This window comes from Salmo salar, chromosome 13, assembly GCF_965601325.2.
Source record: "Salmo salar chromosome 13, fSalSal1, whole genome shotgun sequence".
Classification (NCBI taxonomy): domain Eukaryota; kingdom Metazoa; phylum Chordata; class Actinopteri; order Salmoniformes; family Salmonidae; genus Salmo; species Salmo salar.
In genome coordinates, this window is record NC_138303.1 from 94,894,684 (window position 1) to 94,910,806 (window position 16,123).

At 47.1% G+C, this 16,123-nt stretch overlaps 1 protein-coding gene across 1 annotated transcript in view; it reads right to left on the reverse strand.

Moving 5' to 3' along the window:
* LOC106568183 (netrin receptor UNC5C) overlaps positions 1–16,123 on the reverse strand; it is a 241,333-nt gene that overhangs the window by 78,981 nt on the left and 146,229 nt on the right. Inside the window, 1 exon segment of the mRNA XM_014138292.3 lies at positions 12,262–12,405. Within this exon segment, the coding sequence (XP_013993767.2) occupies positions 12,262–12,405 (144 nt within the window).

The window sequence follows — 16,123 nt, forward strand, 5'->3', positions numbered from 1 at the left end:
ACCTACACTCGATCCCTCCGATGTCAACAACTACAGACCAGTATCCCTTCTTTCCTTTCTCTCCAAAACTCTTGAACGTGCCGTCCTTGGCCAGCTCTCTTGCTATCTCTCTCAGAATGACCTTCTTGATCCTAATCAGTCAGGTTTCAAGACTGGGCATTCAACTGAGACTGCTCTTCTCTGTGTCACGGAGGCTCTCCGCACTGCTAAAGCTAACTCTCTCTCCTCTGCTCTCATCCGTCTAGACCTATCTGCTGCCGAGCTGGGCATCTCCGGCGCGGCCCACGCTTGGATTGCGTCCTACCTGACAGGTCGCTCCTACCAGGTGGCGTGGCGAGAATCTGTCTCCGCACCACGTGCTCTCACCACTGGTGTCCCCCAGGGCTCTGTTCTAGGCCCACTCCTATTCTCGCTATACACCAAGTCACTTGGCTCTGTCATATCCTCACATGGTCTCTCATATCATTGCTATGCAGATGACACACAATTAATCTTCTCCTTTCCCCCTTCTGACAACCAGGTGGCGAATCGCATCTCTGCATGTCTGGCAGACATATCAGTGTGGATGACGGATCACCACCTCAAGCTGAACCTCGGCAAGACGGAGCTGCTCTTCCTCCCGGGGAAGGACTGCCCGTTCCATGATCTCGCCATCACGGTTGACAACTCCCTTGTGTCCTCCTCCCAGAGTGCTAAGAGCCTCGGCGTGACCCTGGACAACACCCTGTCGTTCTCCACTAACATCAAGGCGGTGACCCGATCCTGTAGGTTCATGCTCTACAACATTCGCAGAGTACGACCCTGCCTCACACAGGAAGCGGCGCAGGTCCTAATCCAGGCACTTGTCATCTCCCGTCTGGATTACTGCAACTCGTTGTTGGCTGGGCTCCCTGCCTGTGCCATTAAACCCCTCCAACTCATCCAGAACGCCGCAGCCCGTCTGGTGTTCAACCTTCCCAAGTTCTCTCACGTCACCCCGCTCCTCCGCTCTCTCCACTGGCTTCCAGTCGAAGCTCGCATCCGCTACAAGACCATGGTGCTTGCCTACGGAGCTGTGAGGGGAACGGCACCTCCGTACCTTCAGGCTCTGATCAGGCCCTACACTCAAACAAGGGCACTGCGTTCATCCACCTCTGGCCTGCTCGCCTCCCTACCTCTGAGGAAGCACAGTTCCCGCTCAGCCCAGTCAAAACTGTTCGCTGCTCTGGCACCCCAATGGTGGAACAAGCTCCCTCACGACGCCAGGACAGCGGAGTCAATCACCACCTTCCGGAGACACCTGAAACCCCACCTCTTTAAGGAATACCTAGGATAGGATAAAGTAATCCTTCTAACCCCCCCCCCCCCCTTAAAAGATTTAGATGCACTATTGTAAAGTGGTTGTTCCACTGGATATTATAAGGTGAATGCACCAATTTGTAAGTCGCCCTGGATAAGAGCGTCTGCTAAATGACTTAAATGTAAATGTAAATGTAAAATGTAATAGGATGAGAAGAGAGAGGGATCCATTTTAATAGAAGGAGAAGAGACAGGGATCCATTCTAATAGGAGGGGAAGAGAGAGATCCATTGTAATAGGAGAAGAGAGAGATCCATTCTAATCCCAAAAAGGAGGGGGAAGTGAGGGATCCATTCTAATAGGAGAAGAGAGAGGGATCCATTCTAATAGGAGGAGAAGAGAGAGATCGATTCTAATAGGAGGAGAAGAGAGAGGGATCCATTCTAATAGGAGAAGAGAGAAATCCATTCTAATATAGTAGAGGGAGGGATCAATGAAAAAGGAGAAGGGAAGAGAGGGATCCATTCTTTTTTTTCTTCTTTTTTTTAATTTCACCTTTATTTAAGCAGGTAGGCCAGTTGAGAACAAGTTCTCATTTCCAACTGAGACCTGGCCAAGATAAAGCAAAACAGTGCGACAAAAACAACAACACAGAGTTACACATAAACAAACAATAGAAAAATATATGTACAGTGTGTGCAAATGTAGAAGGTTATGGAGGTAGGCAATAAATAGGCCATAGAGGCAAAATAATTACAATTAGCATTAACACTGGAGTGATAGATGTGCAGATGATGATGTGCAAGTAGAGATGCAAAAGAGCAAGAAGATAAATAACAATATGGGGATGAGGTAGTCGGGTATGCTATTTACAGATTGGCTGTGTACAGGTACAGTGATAGGTAAGCTGCTCTGACAGCTGATGCTTAAAGTTAGAGAGGGAGCTATAAGTCTCAAGCTTCAGTGATTTCTGCATGTGTTGCAGTCATTGGCAGCAGAGAACTGGAAGGAAAGGCGGGCAAAGTAAGTGTTTGCTTTGTGAATGACCAGTTAAATATACCTGCTGGAGCACGTGCTACTGGTGAGTGTTGCTATGGTGACCAATGAGCTGAGATAAGGCGGGCATTACCTAGCAAAGACTTATAGATGACCTGGAGCCAGTGGGTTTGGGGACGAATATGTAGCGAGGGCCACCCAACGAGAGCATATAGGTTGCAGTATATGGGGCTTTGGTGACAAAGCGGATGGCACTGTGATAGACTGCATCCAGTTTGCAGGGGTAGCCAGGTGGAAAGCATGGCCAGCCGTAGAAAAATGCTTATTGAAATTCTGGATTATCGTAGATTTATCGGTGGTGACAGTGTTTCCTAGCCTCAGTGCAGTGGGCAGTTGGGAGGAGGTGCTCTTATTCTCCATGGACTTTACAGTGTCCCAAAACTTTTGGGAATTAGTGCTACAGGATGCAAATTTGGGTTTGAAAAAGCTAGCCTTAGCTTTCCTAACTGACTCTGTATATCGGTTCCTGACTTCCCTGAAAAGTTGCATATCGCAAGGGCTATTCGATGCTAATGCAGAACACCACAGAATGTTTTTGTGCTGGTCAAGGGCAGTCAAGTCTGGGGTGAACCAAGGGCTATATCTGTTCTTAGTTCTAATGGGGCATGCTTATTTAAGATGGTGAGGAAAGCACTTTTAAAGAGCAACCAGGCATCCTCTACTGATGGGATGAGGTCAATATCCTTCCAGGATACCGGGGCCAGGTTGATTAGAAAGTCCTGCTCTCTGAAGTGTTTTAGGGAGCATTTGACAGTGATGAGGGGTGCTCGTTTAACCACGGACCCCTTACGGACGCAGGCAATGAGGCAGTGATAGCTGAGATCCTGGTTGAAGACAGGAGATGTGTATTTAGAGGGCAAGTAGGTCAGGATGATATCTAAGAGGGTGCCCATGGTTACGGGTTTAGGGTTGCACCTGGTAGGTTCCTTGATAATTTGTGTGAGATTGAGGGCATCTAGCTGGGGGCTGAGGGGGGTCTATAACAAGTGGCAACGGTGAGAGACTTGTTTCTGGAAAGGTGGATTTTTAAAAGCAGAAGCTTGAATTGTTTTGGCACAGACCTGGATAGTATGACAGAACTCTGCAGACACGGCGAGGACATCAGGGTTGGCGGAGTGTGCTAAAGCAGTCAATAAAACAAACTTAGGGAGGAGGCTTCTGATGTTAACATGCATGAAACCAAGGCTTTTACGGTTACAGAAGTCAACAAATGAGAGCACTTGGGGAATGGGAGTGGTGCTGGGGGCTGCAGGGCCTGGGTTAACCTCTACATCACCAAAGGAAGAGAGGAGGAGTAGGATAAGGGTATGGCTAAAGGCTATAAGAACTGGTTGTCTAGTGCGTTCGGAACAGAGAGTAAAAGGAGCAGATTCCTGGGCGTGGAAGAATAGATAGAAGGCATAATGTACAGACAAGGGTATGGTAGGATGTGAGTACAGTGGAGATAAACCTAGGCATTGAGTGACAAAGAGAGGTTTTGTCTCTAGAGGCACCAGTTAAGCCAGGTGAGCTCACCGCATGTGTGGGGGGTGGAACAAAAGGGCTATCTAAGGCATATTGGGCGGGGCTGGGGGCTCTACAGTGAAATAAGACAATAATCACTAACCAAAACAGCAATAGACAAGTCTTATTGACATTAAGGAGAGGCATGTGTAGCCAAGTGATCATAGGGTCCACTGAGTAGCAATAGGTGACTCAAGGAGCTGATTCAGTAGTCGCTACTATGGTAGGTGAGCTGGAGACACAGCGATTCAGACAGCTAGCGGTCCGGGGATAGCAGATGGGCCTTCGGGGACGTTGCAACAGAGGAGCCTGTTGAAACCACCTCGGACGATTACGTCTGCAGACCAGTCGTGATGGATCAGCGGGGCTCCGTGTTGGCAGTAAAGGGTCCAGGCCAATTGACAAAATAGGTATTGTAGCCAAAGAATTTGCTAGTGGACCTCTTCGGCTAGCCGGGAGATGGGCCTAGCTCAAGGCTAGCTCAAGGCTAACTGGTGCTTGCTTCGCGACAGAGACGTTAGCCTGGAGTAGTCACCCGGATTGCAGATAGCTAGCTGCGATGATCCGGTGTAAAGGTTCAGAGCTTGCGGTAGGAATCCGGAGATGTGGTAGAGAAAAAGCAGTCCGATATGCTCTGGGTTGAAATATTGACCGAGCTGAGGCTGACTGGTGTCCGAGTTAACGGTGAAGACCGCTAGCAGTGGCTAACTGACTACTAGCTAGTAGCTAGTTAGCTGGCTAGCTGTTGATGGTGGTTCCGGTTCAAAAGTATAAAAATACCAGATCTGTACCACATTGGGTGAGGCAGGTTGCAGGAGAGTATATTCAGTCCGTAGATGGAAAGTGAGATTAAAATATAAACGAAAAAGATACGGGGAAAAAAACGAGGAAAACTATTTTTACACAGGACAGGACGGGACAAGACAAAACACACGTCTGACTGCTACGCCATCTTGGAACACAATATAGACATTCTAATAGGAGAAGAGAGAGGGATCCATTCTAATAGGAAGAGAAGAGAGAGGGATCCATTCTAATAGGAGGAGAAGAGAGAGGGATCCATTCTAATAGGAGGAGAAGAGAGAGGGATCCATTATTTTTTGATGAAAAGGTTAGCTCTGTCAGGATGCTGATTAACAAACTGCAAATTGTCAGTGGAGTCACAATTCAACGGCTCAGACACGAGACCTATGTGGCAGGGTCTACAGACGATCACGGATTACAAAGGGAAAATCAGCCATGTCACGGACCCCAACGTCCTGCTCCCGGACAAGCTAAACACCTTCTTCGCCCGCTTTGAGGATAACACAGAGTGCCACCGACATGGCCCGCTCCCAAGGACTGGGGGCTCTCATTCTCCGTGGCCGACGTGAGTAAGACATTTAAACGTGTTAACCCTCGCAAGGCTGCCGGCCCAGACGGTATCCCTAGCAGCGTCCTCAGAGCATGAGCAGACCAGCTGGCTGGAGTATTCACAGACATATTCAATCTCTCCCTATCCAAGTATGCTGTCCCCAGATGCTTCAAAATGTCCACCAATGTTCCTGTTCCCAAGAAAGCTAAGGTAACAGAACTAAATGATTATCGCCCCGTACCACTCACTTCTGTCATCATGAAGTGCTTTGAGAGGCTAGTTAAGGATCATATCACCTCTACCTTACCTGACACCCTAGACGTACTTCAATTTACATACCGCCCCAATAGATCCACAGATGACGCAATCGCCATCGCACTGCACACTGCCCTATCCCATCTGGACAAGAGGAATACCTATGTAAGAATGCTGTTCATTGACTATAGCTCAGACTTGAACACCATAGTACCCTCCCAAGTCATCATTAAGCTCGGGGCCCTGGGTCTGAACCCTCGCCCTGTGCACCTGGGTCCTGGACTTCCTGACGGGCCACCCCCCTGGTGGTGAAGGTAGGAAACAACACCTCCACTTTGCTGATCCTCAACACAGGGGCCCCACAAGCGTGCATGCTCAGCTCCCTCCTGTACTCCCTGTTCACCCATGACTGCATGGCCACGCATGCCTCCAACTCAATCATCAAGTTTGCAGACGACACAACAGTAGTAGGCCTGATTACCAACAATGTCGACAGCCTACAAGGAGGAGGAGAGGGCCCTGGGGGAGTGGTGCCAGGAAAAGAACCTCTCCCTCAACGTCAACAAAAAGAAGGAGCTGATCATGGACTTCAGAAAACAGCAGAGTGAGCACCACCTATCCACATCGATGGGACCGCAGTGGAGAAGGTGAAAAGCTTCAAGTTCCTCGGCGTACACATCACTGACTATCTGAATTGGTCCACCCACACAGACAGTGTGGTGAAGAAGGCGCAACAGCGTCTCTCAACCTCAAACCTTTACAGATGCACAATTGAGAGCATCCTGTCAGGCTGTATCACCGCCTGGTACGGCAACAGCACTGCCCGCAACCACAAGGCTCTCCAGAGGGTGGTGCGGACTGCCCAACGCATCACCGGGGGCACACTGTCTGTCCTCCAGGACACCTACAGCAACCGATGTCAGAGGAAGGCCAAAAAATATCATCAAGGACATCGACCACCCGAGCCACGGCCTGCACTCCACACTACCCTTTCCCACCTGGACAAAAGGAACACCTACATGAGAATGCTGTTCATTGACTACTGCTCAGGGTTCAACACCATAGCACCCACAAAGCTCATCGCTAAGCTAAGGACCCTGGGACTAAACACCTCCCTCTGCAACTGGATCCTGGACTTCCTGACGGACCGCCTCCAGGTGGTAAGGGTAGGCAACAACTCATCTGCCATGCTGATCCTCAACACTGGGGCCCCTCAGGGGTGAGTGCTTAGTCCCCTCCTGTACTCCCTGTTCACCCATGACTGCTTGGCCAAGCACGACTCCAACTTAAGTTTGCAGACAACACAACAGTGGTAGGCCTGATCACCGACAACGATGAGACAGCATATAGGGAGGAGGTCAGAGACCTGGCAGTGTGGTTCCAAGACAACAACCTCTCCCTCAATGTGAGCAAGACAAAGGAGATGATTGTGGACTATAGAAAAAGGAGGGTCGAACAGGCCCCCATTAACATCGACGGTGTCCACATCACCAACAAACTATCATGGTCCAAACATACCAAGAAAGTCGTGAAGAGGGCACGACAACGCATTTTCCCCCTCTGGAGACTGAAAAGATTTGTCATGGGTCCCCCAGATCCTCAAAAAGTTCTACAGCTGCACCATCAAGAGCATCCTGACCGGTAGCATCAACGCCTGGTATGACCACTGCTCGGCATCCGACCATATGGCGCTACAGACGGTAGTGCGTATGGCCCAGTACATCACTGGGGCCAAGCTTCCTGACATCCAGGACCTGGATACTAGGCGGTGTCAGAGGAAGGCCAAAAAAATTGTCTAAGACTCCAGTCACCCAAGTCAAAGACTGTTCTCTCTGCTACCGCACGGCAAGCGGTACCGGAGCGCCAAGTTTAGGACCAAAAGGCTCCTTAACAGCTTCTACCCCAACCCATAAGACTACCGAACAATGAATCAAACGGCCACCCATACTATTTACATTGACCCCCCCTTTATGTTTTACACTGCTGCTACTCGTTTTTTATTATCTACCCCTTGTATATAGCATTGTTATTGCAATTTTATTGTGTTACTTGATATTTTATTTAGTAAATATTTTCTTAACTATTTCTTGAACTGCATGGTTGGTTAAGGGCTTGTAAGTAAGCATTTCACTGTAAGGTCTACACTTGTTGTATTCGGGCGCATGTGACAAATACAACTTGATTTGATCTGATTTGATTAGAAGTAGGACTGTAGCTGCTGTTAACTGAGTGCTGGTGATGAGTATAGCTGCTGTTAATTGAATGCAGGTGATGAGTATAGCTGCTGTTAACTAAATTCTGGTGATGAGTATAGCTGTTGTTAACTAATTGCTGGTGATGAGTATAGCTGTTACCTAATTGCTGGTGATGAGTATAGCTGTTGTTAACTGAATGCTGGTGATGAGTATAGCTGCTGTTAACTAAATGCTGGTGATGAGTATAGCTGCTGTTAACTAAATGCTGGTGATGAGTATAGCTCTTGTTAACTGAATGCTGGTGATGAGTATAGCTGCTGTTAACTAAATGCTGGTGATGAGTATAGCTGCTGTTAACTAAATGCTGGTGATGAGTATAGCTACTGTCAACTGAATGCTGGTGATGAGTATAGCTGCTGTTAACTGAATGCTGGTGATGGGTATAGCTGCTGTTAACTGAATGCTGGTGATGGGTATATCTGCTGTTAACTGAATGCTGGTCATGAGTATAGCTGCTGTTAAGTGAGTGCTGGTGATGAGTATAGCTGCTGTTAACTGAATGCTGGTGATGAGTATAGCTGCTGTTAACTGAATGCTGGTGATGAGTATAGCTGCTGTTAACTAAATGCTGGTGATGAGTATAGCTGCTGTTAAGTGAGTGATGGTGATGAGTATAGCTGCTGTCAACTAAATGCTGGTGATGAGTATAGCTGCTGTTAACTAAATGCTGGTGATGAGTATAGCTCTTGTTAACTGAATGCTGGTGATGAGTATAGCTGCTGTTAACTAAATGCTGGTGATGAGTATAGCTGCTGTTAACTAAATTCTGGTGATGAGTATAGCTGCTGTTAACTGAATGCTGGTGATGAGTATAGATGCTGTTAACTGAATGCGGGTTATGAGTATAGCTACTGTTAACTGAATGCTGGTGATGAGTATAGCTGCTGTTAACTGAATGCTGGTGATGGGTATAGCTGCTGTTAACTGAGTGCTGGTGATGGGTATAGCTGCTGTTAACTGAATGCTGGTGATGAGTATAGTTGCTGTTAAGTGAGTGCTGGTGATGAGTATAGCTGCTGTTAACTAAATGCTGGTGATGAGTATAGCTACTGTCAACTGAATGCTGGTGATGAGTATAGCTGCTGTTAACTGAATGCTGGTGATGGGTATAGCTGCTGTTAACTGAATGCTGGTGATGGGTATATCTGCTGTTAACTGAATGCTGGTCATGAGTATAGCTGCTGTTAAGTGAGTGCTGGTGATGAGTATAGCTGCTGTTAACTGAATGCTGGTGATGAGTATAGCTGCTGTTAACTGAATGCTGGTGATGAGTATAGCTGCTGTTAACTAAATGCTGGTGATGAGTATAGCTGCTGTTAAGTGAGTGATGGTGATGAGTATAGCTGCTGTTAACTAAATGCTGGTGATGAGTATAGCTGCTGTTAACTGAATGCTGGTGATGAGTATAGCTGCTGTTAACTGAATGCTGGTGATGAGTATAGCTGCTGTTAAGTGAGTGCTGGTGATGGGTATAGCTGATGTTAACTGAATGCTGGTGATGAGTATAGCTGCTGTTAACTGAATGCTGGTGATGAGTATAGTTGCTGTTAAGTGAATGCTGGTTATGAGTATAGCTGCTGTTAACTAAATTCTGGTGATGAGTATAGCTGCTGTTAACTAAATGCTGGTTATGAGTATAGCTGCTGTTAACTGAATGCTGGTTATGAGTATAGCTGCTGTTAACTAAATGCTGGTGATGAGTATAGCTGCTGTTAACTCCATTCTGGTGATGAGTAAAGCTGCTGTTAACTACAGCAAATGCTGGTGATGAGTATAGCTGATGTTAACTAGATGCTGGTGATGAGTATAGCTGCTGTTTACTCAATGTCGGTGATGAGTATAGCTGCTGTTAACTAAATGCTGGTGATGAGTATAGCTGCTGTTAACTGAATGCTGGTGATGAGTATAGCTGCTGTTAACTGAATGCTGGTGATGAGTATAGCTGCTGTTAACTGAATGCTGGTGATGAGTATAGCTGCTGTTAACTGAATGCTGGTGATGAGTATAGCTGCTGTTAACTGAATGCTGATGATGAGTATAGCTGCTGTTAACTGAATGCTGGTGATGAGGATAGCTGCTGTTAACTGAATGCTGGTGATGAGTATAGCTGCTGTTAACTGAATGCTGGTGATGAGTATAGCTGCTGTTAAGTGAGTGCTGGTGATGAGTATAGCTGCTGTTAACTGAATGCTGGTGATGAGTATAGCTGCTGTTAAGTGAGTGCTGGTGATGAGTAGTAACAGTGGCATGAACACAGCACTTTCTCAGATGTCTAGTGAGTCATCCTGACAGGGTCTCTGAAAGGCCAATGGAGAAGTGACGCATCGTGGCTGCCCCTCTGACACCCATCGAAATGCATTTACTAAACACAGAGGGCAGCCATCGCAGCAGTAATACTCATATCAGACAGACGATTTGGTACATTAACTGTAAAAAATACAAGGCAATGTTTACATGACCCCTTTCAAACAGCCAATAATTTACCACTTATTTGCAGGTATGCCCCTTTTATACATATCAGTTGGTAACTGGCAAACTGGGAGGGGTGGGGGATGGTGGGTGTTGTTAACCAAGGAGGGTGTTTGCAGTTCAAGTTAGGGAGGTGTTAAACAATGGAACAGTTCATGAATTTACCTGTAAAAAAAGCAGAGAACCATTCATACAGACCAGATACCTGTATTTTGGTTACAGGGTCTGTGAAAATGCAGGAATCATGACTACTGTAGGTCTTTAGTGGCTTTTATTTTTCCATTAATTTTATCTCTACTCCTTTCAGATTTATGAAAAGGCTGGTATACAAATGCATGCATGGTAAATTAGTGGGATTTTGGTCTGTGTATGAAAGGGATATAAGTGTCCCAGAGACCTCTGTCACTCTATTGGAGAAAGAGAGAGACTTGACACAACATGGCTTGAAGTCAGAAATGCATAAGGTCCATACAAATACCGATGACTGCAGAAGACCCATGGCTCAGAGCTAAAGATAAAGCAGAAAAAGATCTGATAAAATGTAGAGCAGTCAGAGTTCATCAGTTAACTCCAGTACATTTTTTGTCATTTTAGTGTCCTCTTTTTTGTTGTTGTTGTTGTGATCACTCAACAACTGAAAGACATAAAACGACTGTTTCGTCTCGGTCAGAGTTTCCAACTCCCTTCGCGTTTTGATTGGCATGTCCTCTGGGTCACGTTTAACTGCTTTAAGCGCAAGGGAAGAAATACATGTGTTGTTACTGGAAAACATGTTGGTATTTGATATACTGACCAGTAGAATTACTAACATAAGTAAAGGGCATTTGAGGACCACCAACAAATAACCGGAAATGTTGGTATAAACATATCCTTGTGCTGTGTATATACAGCACTCCCTGTCTCTGCTCTGTTCCTCCTAGTTTATACACAATGAAACTGGAGTCTATGGGCTGTTTAACCTACCCACGCTCAAAAGAACACGTAAGTGCCATTAGTTATGAGAGCCTTTTCTTGACTGCCTGTACAACTGTCTCTATTGTAGACCACATCAGATACAGATCAACTTGAACTCTCAGTGACTCTTTGACTGTGAGGACAGGGATGGGGACTGGGATTGGGACTGGGGTGAGGACAGGGATGAGGACAGGATGGGGACAGGATGGGGACTGGGATGGGGACAGGGATAGAGACTGGGATGGGGTCTGGGATGGAGACTGGGATGGAGACTGGGATGATGTCTGGGACAGGGATGGGGTCTGGGATGGGGACAACGATGGGGACAGGGATGGAGACTGGGATGGAGACTGGGATGGAGACTGGGACAGGGATGGAGACCGGGATGGGGTCTGGGATGGGGACAGGGATAGAGACTGGGATGGGGTCTGGGATGGGGACAGGGGTAGAGACTGGGATGGGTCTGGGATGGGGACAGGGATGGGGACAGGGATAGAGACTGGGATGGGTCTGGGACAGGATGGGGACAGGGATGGGGCCAGGGATGGGGTCTGGGACAGGATGGGGACAGGGATGGGGCCAGGGATGAAGACTGGGATGGGGACAGGGATGGAGACTGGGATGGGGTCAGGGATGGGGCCAGGGATGGAGACTGGGATGGGGACAGGGATAGAGACTGGGATAGGGTCTGGGACGGGATGGGGTCTGGGACAGGATAAAGACTGGGATGGGGCCAGGGATGGGGACAGGATGGTGACTGGGATGGGGACAGGGATGAGAACAGGATGGGGATAGGATGGGGACTGGGATGGAGACTGAGATGGGTCTGGGATAGAGACTGGGATGGGGTCTGGGATGGAGACTGGGATGGGGTCTGGGATGAAGACTGGGATGGGGACAGGGATGAGAACAGGATGTGGACAGGATGGGGACTGGGATGGAGACTGAGATGGGTCTGGGATAGGGACAGGGATGGAGACTGGGATGGGGTCTGGGATGGAGACAGGGATGGGGACAGGGATGGAGACTGGGATGATTGAAGACAGGAATAGGGACAGGGATGGGGACAGGATGTTGAAAGGAATGAGGACAGGGTTGAGGGGACTCGATAGTGACAGGGTAGAGGGCGTTACTCACAGGCGATGAGGACGTGTGCCTTGCGGCTCTTGGTGGTCCCTGCAGAGCTCCAGGCTACACACTGACACCAGAAGTCCTCTGGTCCAAACAGCTCCTCTACTTGCTGCCGTGTGATCTCAATACTGGCCTCTCGCACCACCAAGCCTGCGGAGTGGAGAGAAAAGAAAGTCAGTACACAGGCTCGATACAGAAGCAGAACCAACACTAGCCTTGGGCAGAGAGACGGGACATTCAAAACACAGAGCCAAAGCCATTTGAGGGAAATTATAGCTTGATAAAGTTAAATGAATGTTGTCCTCCCTGGCACCGGCCCTGGGGAGAGAGGAATGGATATCAGTCTAACATGTTGCCAGCAGCACAGTCTATAGCTTCATTGAGAGGATGTCAATGCTGACCTCTCACACCTGGGAAAGGAAATTAGAGAAGATACACTATATATACAAAAGTATGTGGACACCCCTTCAAATTAGTGTATCCGGCTATTTCAGCCACACCCGTTGCTGACAGGTGTATAAAATCGAGCACACAGCCATGCAATCTCCATAGACAAACATTGGCAGTAGAATGGCCTGTACTGAAGAGGTCAGTGACTTTCCAACGTGGCACTGTCATAGGATGCCACTTTCCAACAAGTCAGTTCGTCAAATTTCTGTCTTCTAGAGCTGCCCAGTCAACTGTAAGTGCTTTTATTGTGAAGTGGAAAACTCTAGGAGCAACAACGGCTCAGCAGTGAAGTGGTAGGCCACACAAGCTCACAGAACAGGACCGCCAATTGCTGAAGCTAGTAGAATGTATAGTGCCAACTGTAAAGTTTGGTGGAGGAGGAATAATGGTCTGGGCTGTTTTTCATGGTTCGGGCTAGGCCCCTTAGTTCCAGTGAAGGGAAATCTTAAAGCTACAGCATACAATGTCATTCTAGATGATTCTGTGCTTCCAAATTCGTGGCAACAGTTTGGGGAAGGCCATTTCCTGTTCCATATATAAATACCCATTACAATGATAATACTTTTTTTGTGTTTTACCCCATTTCTCCCCAATTTTGATCTTGTCTCATCGCTGCAACTCCCCCAATGGGCTCGGGAGGCGAAGGTCGAGTCATGCATCCTCCGAAACATGACCCACTAAACCACGCTTCTTAACACCCGCCCGCTTAACCCGGAAGCCAGCCACACCAACGTGTCGGAGAAAACACCGTTCAACTGATGACCGCGGTTAGCCAGCAGGTGCCCGGCCCGCCACAAGGAGTCGCTAGAGCACGATGAGCCAAGTAAAGCCCCTCCTGCCAAACCCTCCCCTGACCTGGACGACGCTGGGCCAATTGTGCGCCGCCCTATAGGACTCCCGATCATGGATCGAACCCCGGTCTGTAGTGAGGCCTCTAGCACCGCAACGTAGTGCCTTAGATCCTTGCGCCACTCGGGAGGTGTCCACATACATTTGGTCATGTAGTGTATCTGTATCTAAACAGGCACATATATAGGACAGAGAAAGGGGGATACCTAGTCAGTTGTACAACTAAATGCATTCAACTGAAATGTGTCTTCTGCATTTAACCCAACCCCTCTGAATCATACACCCATTCAAAATCTAGCACAACACAGCTCTTCACACTTTAATACATCAATTTAATCAATTGTATCGCATCTTTAAATCAGTCTACTAACTACCCTGTCCAAAAGGGTATTTCTCGAGGCTGTTGGCAATGGGTCTCCCTGTGTGCTTAGAGCTGGGTGTGTGTATGCTGGGTGTGTGTGTTCTGTGTGTGCTAGCTGGCCCAGATTGCGGTGAGGTGCTGTGGGATTGAATTGTTGAGGTCCAGGGCTGTGCATGGGCCTGTGGGGGAGGAAGCCTAGCAGCCTCATCAGTGTCATGGCTAACACAATCCTGTCTGCTAACTCCTCTGATTACTGCTCATCTGGGTGCCAGAGCCCAAACAAACAAATCAGCCCTGAAACAAACCCCTCTACCCACAGCACAGCTGCCCCTCCAGCTCAGATTACTGAAATAATGCTGTGTGTACTGTGTGTGTACTGTGTGTGTGTGTGTGTGTGTGTGTGTGTGTGTGTGTGTGTGTGTGTGTGTGTGTGTGTGTGTGTGTGTGTGTGTGTGTGTGTGTGTGTGTGTGTGTGTGTGTGTGTGTGTGTGCATGGGTATGTGTGCGTACGTCCGCGGCCGTGTGTGTGCGTGTGAGTGACTGCATGCGTGTGTGTGTACAGCTGGGTGTGCCAGGCTGCTTGGCACTGAGTATCATGGATGCTTCTTTGGTTTCTCAGCCCCTCCTCATCTTATCTTCTAATGTAAGACTGAGAGGATTAGATAGTATGGAGGTGGAGGATCTGACAGTTCTCTAGCTGACAGGAGAAACAGCACACACATTCAATATACACAGCAATCTAATCCAATGAGAGTATAGAGAGGAGTCCTATGGCAACATCATGTACCATAAATCACAAACAATGCAGTTGTCACTCTGCAGTAGAAACTTTAGCTAACAGAACTATTGATCCCCACAGTATTGGGGGGAGGGAAAGAGAAAGGCAGAGAGAAAGGCAGAGAGAGAGAGAGAGAGAGAGAGAGAGAGAGAGAGAGAGAGAGAGAGAGAGAGAGAGAGAGAGAGATACCCGCTATCAAAATCCAGAAAAGAGCCGTTCAATTCTACAACCACTTAAAAGGAAACGATTCACAAACCTTCCATAACAAAGCAGAGAGATGAACATGGAGAACAGTACTTTCCCTAAGCAAGCTGGTCCTGGGGCTCTGTTCACAAACACAAACACAAACAGACCCCACAGAGCCCCAGGACAGCAACACAATTAGACGCAACCAAATCATGAGAAAACAAAAAGATAATTACTTGACACATTGGAAAGAATTTACAAAAAAACTGAGCAAACTAGAATGCTATTTGGCCCTAAACAGAGAGTACACAGTGGCAGAATACCTGACCACTGTGACTGACCCAAACATAAGGAACGTTTTGACTATGTACAGACTCAGTGAGCATAGCCTTGCTATTGAGAAAGGCAGCCGTAGGCAGACCTGGCTCTCAAGAGAAGACAGGCTATGTGCACACTGCCCACAAAACATATTTCCCTCAGATTACACAGACCCACAAAGAATTCAAAAACAAACCCAATTTTGATAAACTCCCATTTCTATTGGGTGAAATACCACAGTGTGCAATCACAGCAGCAAGATTTGTGACCTGTTGTCACGAGAATAGGGCAACCAGTGAAGAACAAACACCATTGTAAATACAACCCATATTTATGCTTATTTATTTTCCCTTTTGTACTTTAACTATTTGCAAGTAATATGACATTTATGACAGTCTTTATTCTTTTGTAACTTTTATGAGTGTAATGTTTACTGTAAAAATGTTTTATTGTTATTTCACTTCTGTTTATTACCTATTTCACTTGCTTTGGCAATGTAAACATATGTTTCCCATGCCAATAAAGCCCTTAAATTGAAAGGAATTGAATTGAGAGAGAGAGCAAGAGAAGGGGGGAAGAGAGAGAGAGAGAGAGAGAGAGAGAGAGAGAGAGAGAGAGAGAGTTTTGTACTTTAACCATTTGCACATTGTTACTACACTGTATATATACATAATATGACATTTGTAATGTCTTTATTCTTTTGGAACTTCTGTGAGTGTAATGTTTACTGTTCACTTTTAATGTTCATTTCACTTTTGTATATTATCTACTTCACTTGCTATGGCAATGTTAACATCTCTCTCTCTCTCTCTCTCTCTCTCTCTCTTCTCTCTCTCTCTCTCTCTCTCTCTCTCTCTCTCTCTCTCTCTCTATGCCAATAAAAGCCCCTTGAATTTAATTTAATTTAATTCACAAGAGAGAGAGAG